Source organism: Fulmarus glacialis, unplaced genomic scaffold, assembly GCF_000690835.1.
Source record: "Fulmarus glacialis isolate BGI_N327 unplaced genomic scaffold, ASM69083v1 scaffold5128, whole genome shotgun sequence".
Lineage (NCBI taxonomy): Eukaryota > Metazoa > Chordata > Aves > Procellariiformes > Procellariidae > Fulmarus > Fulmarus glacialis.
In genome coordinates this window covers 10443-19677 of record NW_009230012.1, presented here as the reverse complement: position 1 = coordinate 19677, position 9235 = coordinate 10443, and the positions used below count along the sequence as shown (strand labels likewise).

The 9235-nt window shown below is 42.1% G+C and overlaps 1 protein-coding gene across 1 annotated transcript in view; it reads left to right on the top strand.

Moving 5' to 3' along the window:
• Positions 1–273: 273 nt before the first annotated feature.
• Positions 274–9235, top strand: part of LOC104081344 (nesprin-2-like) — a gene marked incomplete at both ends in the record, with an annotated part of 18688 nt that continues 9726 nt past the window's right edge. The window contains 7 exons of the mRNA XM_009584051.1: positions 274–411; positions 1320–1514; positions 2366–2648; positions 3008–3076; positions 3867–4003; positions 5395–5524; positions 6685–6896. Of these exons, the coding sequence (XP_009582346.1) occupies positions 274–411; positions 1320–1514; positions 2366–2648; positions 3008–3076; positions 3867–4003; positions 5395–5524; positions 6685–6896 (1164 nt within the window). The remainder of the gene's footprint in view (positions 412–1319; positions 1515–2365; positions 2649–3007; positions 3077–3866; positions 4004–5394; positions 5525–6684; positions 6897–9235) is intronic.

Below are 9235 nucleotides of genomic sequence, written 5' to 3'. Positions count from 1 at the left end.
GTGGAAGCGAGAATACAGTTTTATAGAAGCATCTTGCACTGCTGAAGTTTTATTTGCTCTTCCATACCAATAGTGTACTAACATAGGACACTTCGTTCGAGCATCACTACAGGAAGGGGACAGTTTTTATACATGGCATACTGCCATTTGTGCACTGAAGGCTTTTAACGTGAACAGCAGTTTCGAAACAAAACACTGTTTTCAGAGGGCTCCTGTGACCGTCTTTTTTAGTAGCTGCAATCTTATAACACTGGCTCCTTTCTTCCTACTCAGCACTTCACCAATCGGAGAGATGAGTTTGAGGGGATGAGGGAAAGCATCCTTGTTTGGCTCACAGAAATGGACCTCCAGCTGACAAACGTGGAACATTTCTCAAAAAGTAACTTTGATGACAAAATGCGCCAGTTAAATGTACGTATCCTTATAAAGCAGTTGTTTAATAAAGACCAGCTGATCCTATTGGGCTGCCCTCTCTTGACAGAATCATCTCATTTTCTGGAACTTCATAATAGCCAACAGATCTCTGTAGGGCTGTATTTGTTTTAAGACACCAGAAAATTGTTAAGACTTATCCTCTGAATCAATATTAAACTCTACAGTATTTAAATTCAGATTCAGTGTTCAAGCTCAATTCTATTCTGCCATTTTCTCCTAACACCGAGTGTCAGTGACAGTGGTATCTGGCCTGCAGGTTAACAGTAAAACCTACATTCCCAAATACAGGCATTCTTTTCTGGTGAGAATTTTTTTTGAATTGGCATTAAGGTAAGATCTCTCCTCTGAGTGCATTGTTTGTAGCTGCGACTTTCAAACAAAAATAAGACAGCAGGCATGTGCAATGATTCTAAAGAACATACTAGTTCTTTGCTACCTGCTCATATGCTCATTTCTCCTTTCCTCCTACGCTGTTAATTGTTTTGGGATGTAGATTTACTGTGTTGTAGGCTGGAGGCCCAACCAGCCAAACTTCTTTGCTACTGAGAAAAAGATTGTGTGTACCCAACAGAAAAATAAGCTCTGATTAGCTGAGCTCATATTGTCATCCCCTGCAGGCTCAGGACAATGCAATGATATTGAGGTACACATGGGTGGAAAATGCTATTTCATTTAGAACTGTAATACTGCTAATAAAACAAACCTCTGGACTAATAAAACAAAACTCTGGACCACTCGAGTAAAAAGATATTTGCCAAATGAAATTAGACAACAATGTCAATTGCTGCTTTTCTTTCACTGCAGTGAGTGAGAAAAGAAGGATAAACCTTAGGCTAGAAAGGGACATTGCAGAAGTAATTATTTTTCTTGTATGTTCCAAATAGGGTTTCCAGCAGGAAATAACACTAAACACCAATAAGATTGATCAGCTAATCGTTTTTGGGGAGCAGTTGATTCAGAAGAGTGAGCCTTTGGATGCTACCCTGATTGAAGACGAATTGGAAGAACTTCATAGATACTGTCAGGAAGTGTTTGGGCGAGTTGCCCGGTTCCATCAAAGACTAACTTCAAGGCATCCTGTAAGAAGCAACAGTTGTTTTGATGCTTTGGCAAGATTTTGGTGTTTGAACTGCAATGCTCATTGTTTATCCCTAGCAGCTTGACTGGTTTGAGCTCAAAGTGGTCAGGAGCCCCTCAGTAATTGTACCAGCTTTGCTAAAGCTTTGTCGCCAGTCTTGTCTCCTCACACCTCTCATGTTGGGTCTCCATCTGCAGAATCTGGATAATAGCATGGAAGTAATTCACAGGGTTAATATTTAGATAGTAGTGGTTTGAGGGCTTCAAAAGCCTTTTTGGTGTTTTTAATATCACTTTGTTTTCTTTAATTTCAGTAACGTGCTTAGAATATCTCTTTATGGATTTGTTTGTGAGGCTCCATCTGTCCACTTTCTTGTGGAACCCCTGAATGGGGAACAGCATGCTCTTTGCTTTTCACTGGGAACATTTAGCTGATTCTCAGTTTGCTTTGGCTCAAAAAGAAAGAACATCTATTAAAAAGCCAGGTAGAGGAAGTAACATGACCATCTACGAGTAGCTGTTCACCCCTGCCTGAGCATCAATTCATTGCTGACCTGTGCAGTCCATCTGGAACTGGGTACCCCTCCCTGCAAACTAGGAAGAGATGTTATAGTGGTGGTGGTTGAGTGTCTTGAAAGAGGGGAGGTAGCTGCTGATGTGAGGATTGTTTTGGCAAAAGAGGAAGGAGGCAGAAATTATGCTTCCCTTTAATTTTAGGCACGGGGTCTTCGATTACTGCAGCTGACCACAAAACAGTCCCCAGTAGTCCTGTGTGATTCAGTCATTATCTCATTAAGCTGTGTAGATCTATTGTAAATCTTATTAATATGCAGTAATTGTTATTTATTTTTAGGGATTGGATGATGAAAAAGAGACCTCTGAAAATGAGACAGATCCAGAAGACTGCAGAGAAATCCAGAATGATCCCTGGCATAAGAAGGCCATCAGTGAGGGGCCCTCTTCACCACAGTCCCTTTGCCACCTTATGCCCCCTACTCAAGGTCATGAAAGATCAGGCTGTGAAACCCCTGTCAGTGTTGACTCCATCCCACTCGAGTGGGATCACACAGGTGATGTGGGAGGTTCTTCCTCTCACGAAGATGAAGAAGAAGCAACATATTACAGTGCTCTGTCAGGTGAGAACCAATTGCCAGCTGTTTGTTTTGACGTGGACAACTGCAGGATGTTCCTGTGTGGGAAGGGAGGGGGATTGAGGTCTTGTTCCCACACTGTTGGTTGGTTTTCAAGTACTATTAATAGATGTGAGCAGTCTCATCTCTTAGATGTCCTGATGAAGAGAATGGTATTGTCTAAAGCAAGCTTATATTTTCAGAAACACAAGGTTTTTAGAAATATTACTTTTTAAGAATGTTTGATGAAAATACTACTAACAACTTATTTTGTTCTTTGTCTTTGCTGTCCCTCATTGTTTCAGTTGTTTTTAATAGTTGGAAAACATTGAATAGTGAGGAAAATGACATTATTCTTTTTTCAGATGTAGAAATCACTGAAAATCCAGAGGCATATCTTAAAATGACCACAAAAACTTTGAAAGCATCTTCTGGTAGGCACCTGCTAATGCATGTGTCTGAACATGGCAATCTCCCTGTGCTGCACGCTATATTCCTCAACCTCTCTCATATGTAATGTCTGACTTCCTGCCTTGTGTGGACACCATGTCTCATCTTGTCATGGTGTTCTTACGCTGCAGTATTCACATGTACATTACAAAGCAGTCAAGAACATACCATTTAGATTTTGCCTGGTAAATGCCAAGGTGGTTAATGTGCATTTCATTGTATTGATCCAAAGTCTTTTGGTACTTTCTTGGTGGTTTGCTCTGGGTAGTATCACTTTTTTGGTGTTTCTAATTTTGATTGCATAATTACTGAAGGAAATAGTTCCAACTCTGCAAGTATTTTTTGTGTTTTGTGCATGACAGAACCGTGTGTGTCCTGTCCGTTAAATCCAGAACAAACGTTCTCCAAATCAGGACATGTCTATGCTTGTCCCTACTGAAGTCCGTTGCAGATGTGTGATAGTATTGTTGAGATGCAAACTTTGGAAAACCACAGTGCAGGCTTTTTCTTTTATTTTTTTGAATACTCATACCTGTATTTAAGCATTTTCCAGAAGAAAACAGAATGTCCCATAACTGCATGGCTCTCATCTCATTACCTTTGAAACACTGTTGATGTTTTGCAAATGTGCATGCTTTGCAAGGAAAGCTGCAAAACTGTCATTTTTATGCCATAACTTGATGCCATTTTATTCAGAGCGCTTTCTAACTTAATACAAAGCTTCCTTGTGGAGATGGGATTTTGCACTCATGGTTTTGGTTTTATTTGTTTCAGGAAAGTCTGTTTCAGAAGCTCATCCTTGGCATTCTCCAGATAGCCCAGTCTGCAGGAAACACCGATACAACCAGGCAGAGGTGGTTGGAAATGTGTTGTCCGCTCCAGAAACAAGTACTCCCTATAAGCCAGACTATGTGAGTTGGAGGCTCTGTGGGCACTGAACCTGTACTACACAGTCTGTTTGTTGTTCCTGTGTAACTCCTGTGTAACTCCATTCTCTTCCCAAGGAAAAGATTAGTCATGAGGGGAATGTTCACTTTGTGCAAACTTAGACATTATTTCTGGTGGCTCAGGTAACCAGTGAGAGTCTCTATCCACTCGCTAGAAAAGCTTCTTTAAAGCAATTCAGAACAATCATGTTAGGCTCCTGATCAGAGTCAGTGTTTGGAGGAACTTACTTCCTCCAATGTCATAGGACAAGTCTAGGAGAATTTATCCCCCCCCCAAGGAGAGGGTGTGAATACCCTCCCTTGATACTTACTGACATACCTTCCTTTCCTAAGCAGACCAATTTGAAGTGTCCTTTTCTAGCATGCAACCCACCATTTAATCTGCTTCTGGACACTAAAAAATGTGCCAAAATGGCTATTATTTGTTAGTGCCTCAGCCTTGGTGGCTGGTTGCCAGCCATGGCTTTTCCAGCAGCTGCCAGGCTCAGTGGATCTGGACCAGTTGTCAGCACTCTTCCAGGCACAAAATAGTACTGGTATCTGGCTGCATTGTCATCATTAATCCAGTCTTAGAGCCTTAGAATCAATATTGCCAAGACCCAGGATCCAACAAAGAGTGTCAGCAAATGCATGTTGTCTGGTACATGTAGTGCAAAAGTAATTAATTTGCCATGTCCAGCCTTGTAATAATTAGCATCACTATGGTGTGTGTTCGTTTACTGAGAAGGCACAGAGAGCCAGTATAAACTATTAGCAAAGATGCAGAAGCCCAGTGCTAAATCTGACATGCAAGAGCTCAGCGGCAGCCCAGCCACCCCAAAAATGAAGCTTAATGGGTTCAGAGGAGGCCACAAAAATCATCAGGGGGATAGAACACCTCTCCTGTGAAGAAAGGCTGAGAGAGTTGGGTTATTCAGCCTGGAGAAGAGAAGGCTTTGGGGAGACCTTATTGCAGCCTTTCAGTACTTAAAGGGGGCTTATAAGAAAGATGGCGGCAAACTTTTTAGCAGGGCCTGTTGTGACAGGACAAGGGGTAATGGTTTTAAACTGAAAGAGGATAGATTTAGACTAGATATAAGGAAGAAATTTTTTATAATGAGGGTGGTGAAACACTGACACAGGTTGCCCAGAGAGGTGGTAGATGCCCCATCCCTGGAAACATTCCAGGTCAGGTTGGGCGGGGCTCTGAGCAACCTGATCTAGTTGAAGATGTCCCTGCCCACAGCAGGGGGATTGGACTAGATGACCTTTAAAGATCCCATTCAATCCAAACTATTTTTATGATTCTATGATTCTGAGATAACCTTTGATGGCTTGTTAACCTGCAGGGCTCACCCACCAAAATGTCATTCCAGGTGAAGCAGCTCAGCTCTGCAAGCAGCAGCAGCATCAACAAGGAGAAAATTACATCTGCTAACATGAGTGATGAAGAACCCCAAGATGACCAAGAGCTTGTGAATATAGCAGCTGCAGAGAAGCAGTCAGGTACAGAGCATTAGGAGTGGCTTTGGTGCTGTGGTGTTTGTCCTGTGACTCTGGGGGAAGCAAAGCAGAGATGGCACGAAGGGAGCACATTTGCCTTGAGATCAAAATAGAAGTAAATCACTATCCTCTAAATTAACATATTTTGGTAAGATTCACTGAGCTAACTTCTCACCTGGTACTGTCCAACCCATGTTTGCTGTTCTAAGCTTTTACATTTTCTGCCAGAATTGAGATTTTTGTCACTCATAATATACTTCTCTCTCTTTGCTGGTTGGAATGAATGGGAATGATTTCACTTTTGTGTGATACTGAATACTTCAGACTTTTAATCAGATTTCAAACCGAAGAAGTGTGTCTCTGTCTAAAATAAGATTCCTAGAGCTCGTTTTCTCAGTTATTGGTACTCCATATAACAAGATGCTACAGTTCCCATTTACAGAAATGTTTTGTCAAAGCTGATAATATATTTTGTTCTTCACTGTCTTCACTGTGGTCCTTGCTTCCAAATAGGCCAACAAGCTGGTTCTCTTAACCTTTTAGGACCTCATTCCTGGTTTCAGGTGCTTGAGACTGTAATAACACATCCGTACTGCAATCACAAAAGCCAATCAGGTTGTAAAAAGAAGACTGCAGCAATATGCACCAGCTTACTTAGTTTATGTCTCTGGTCTCTCACAAATGGACCAGGATTGAGTCCCATACATGGGATGAATAGGAAAAGGGCTTAGATGTGCTTCCAGAAATAGTGTTAGTGATCGCACAGGTGGCATCTCCATCTCCTTTAGCACTGAATTCATGAAACATAAACGCAAGTTCTAACTGCTGGATCATGCTTTGTCCCATGATGAATTTTGGTGTCTACCAAATCACAACTGGGCTCATTGAATTCCATCACCTTAGATTTGCTCTATTCTTCCAGGTGAATTGAAACATCTTCAATTAATGTGATTAAAATCCTGTGTAGCATTACTATGTGGATAACTTGGCCAGTAATACGAAACTTACAAACTGCAGAATCTCAAGATAACAGTAGTACATGGTGGCAATTATTTGGCCTTGAGTAGATAGGAGAATAATTTACTCGTAAAACTCCTTGCATCTGTTTTACGCACTTTTCACCTTACTGAAGATTTAAACATTTGTTGTTCTATCATTTGTAGGCATTATTGATAGGTGGGAGCTCATCCAAGCTCAAGACCTCAGAAATAAACTTAGGATGAAACAGAAATTGCAGCAGTGGCAGCAGCTGAACTCAGATCTCAGCGACGTGTCTGCGTGGCTTGAGAAAACTGAAGAAGAGCTAGAAGAGCTGCAAAAAGTGAAACCTCCAACCAGCATGCAGGCGTTGGAACAAAGGGTCAAGAAATTGAAAGTAAGTTACGGCATACTGAAAAGCGGGATTTCAAGATGCTCGTGGTCTTTATCATTGCCTTTGTGCTCCTAGGGTCTGCTGGCAGCATGAATGCTAATAACAATGTGTGTGTGCCACAGAGGAGCTAAGCTGTTTTCAGCTAAGAGGACTAAAGAGGGTAGTTAAGCAAGGTGCTTCTGTCTTCATATGCAGAGATTTGCAGGCAATATGCCTGGGTACAACAGCAGCCTGGCTGAAATAAAAACCTCTCCCTTCCTGTTTTCTTGCAGAGACACTTTATTCTCTCTCAAACAAAACATTCAGCCCCAAACTTCTCCTTTTAGGCCTTTTGTGTTAGAAAACAAACATAGAAAAAAGCTAAATAGTGAAGGCTTAGACTCCGCAGATGCCTAGGGTCAGGTCTTGTCTTGGGGGGTTGCGTATTCTGAGCAGTGATACTGGCATTTTTTCCTTGTTCTGTGTCATTCCCCTCTATGCAAACCAGAAAGGGATTGAAAATTAGCCAGGTCTACAGGCTACAAAGTCTAGGCTGATATTTTTTTCAATTGAATTAATGGAGGGGGGCAGGGTTGTAGCTCCAATAGGGAGACTGAGAAAGATCTGCTCTAAAGCTGTGGGTTTTAGCAATATGGTGTTTGCAAAAAATCTTAGCTCTAAATGTGTCCTATAGTTGAAGGATACATCATTTCAAAACATGCAGTTGCATTTTTTCGCTTAGCAAATGCAGATTTCTCATCGAATAGAATGTATTAGGTAAAAATGAGAAACAAAATAAATTCAGTCTCTGCTAATCTTCAGCCAAATAATAGAACAGTGAGACAATAACGTGAACATTTGTAAGCATGTATGATCATGTTATGTTGCCTGCTATGACGCTCAGCTTCCGTAAATTAAGCAGGACTAAGCCAAGTCTGCAAGTTGAACCAGCAGGTTGCCAGAGTACATGTAAGTGCTAGGTCCCTAGGATTTAAGTAACAAAATGCCTCAGGTTGAACTCTGAGAGAGCAAGTGTTCCTAACACTTGTGGGAGTGCAAAATCCAAGTGCTCACCCTTCTGCCAGCAGCCTCATATGGTGCCACCCAAATCCTGAGGCTACTGGTCAGTTTGGCGTCACGCTCGGGGTGATGCTCACAAACAAGACACTCTGCAGGACAGATGAGGGATTTCTTAGGCATGTTGAGAGTATGCTTAAGCCTACATGTCCTTGAGTAGTCATTAGGCCAGGGAGAATGACTGTACTCCAGTGTGTGACTCGAGGAAAAACGACTCTGATTCCATCAGCCAACCTGGCTTAGGCACCAAGCACTAGGAGAGGTTTGGTGGTGCCTTGCGAGTGGAGGGAGGTGCTTGCCTTCAGGCTAGAGTTGGGTCTTCAAGTCAGAGCTTCACTTCTCCTTCTCTCTTCTTAAGAGGAGTCCAGCTGACTGTAAATCCCCTTTTCAGGCAGTTTGGCTTTCTGTGAGTGTCTAAAAGAGCCAGCACGCTCTAAGACTTGAATTTCATAAGATGTCAGGACATCGCAGTTGCTGTGGGTAAGGATAATGCCAGTCTGGCTGCAGACTGACTTACCGGTGTTTAGAAGTCTGTGATGGACCATTTGTATTGTCTGATTTTCAAAGCAACTTTGTTGCTTGAAGGAGGGAGACAGGATTCTTTGTTGGGCGAAAAGTAATTTAGACTAGCGGTTTTCAACAAGTGGGACGCAGGTCTTGAGAATATATAGATTGACACTCTTAGTTACAAAGACTGCTAAGAAAAGCAATCTGAGCTGTGTTGATTGCAGGACTCATCCTGCAGCTCTTACTTTTCTACTGCAAGAGCCCACAACTTGAAAAAGACTGAGTACCCTTGATTCCAACTGGAAACTTCTTGAGGGTACGAGGCATTGTTTGGCATTCTTTTTTTAAAAAAAACTTAAAAAATATGGGCTCTACTTTAATATAAAGGTGGTTAGGTGATACAGCCATGACTTCGCAAAGTCCATATTATTTCTCCCTGCAATTTTAAAGGGAGAGGAAGAAAGCAGGCAGAGCTGCCATTTGGGGGGACCTTGACAATTCAGAGAAATGGGCTGACAGAAACTCTGACTAGAGAGAAGAAAAAGAATTTCTCACAACGGGGTGGCCTGGTGTGGGGCCAGGGGTCCAGAGGGGATGGGGAATCTCCATCCTGCGAGATACTCAAAATTTGACTGGATGAGGCCCTGAGCAGCCTGCTCTGAGTTTGAAGTTGGCCCTACTTGGAGCAGGAGGATGGAGTACAGACCTCCAGATGTCCCTTTCAGCGTTATTCTAGGATTCCGAGGCAGCAAAACCTTTACACATCAAGAGGAAATACC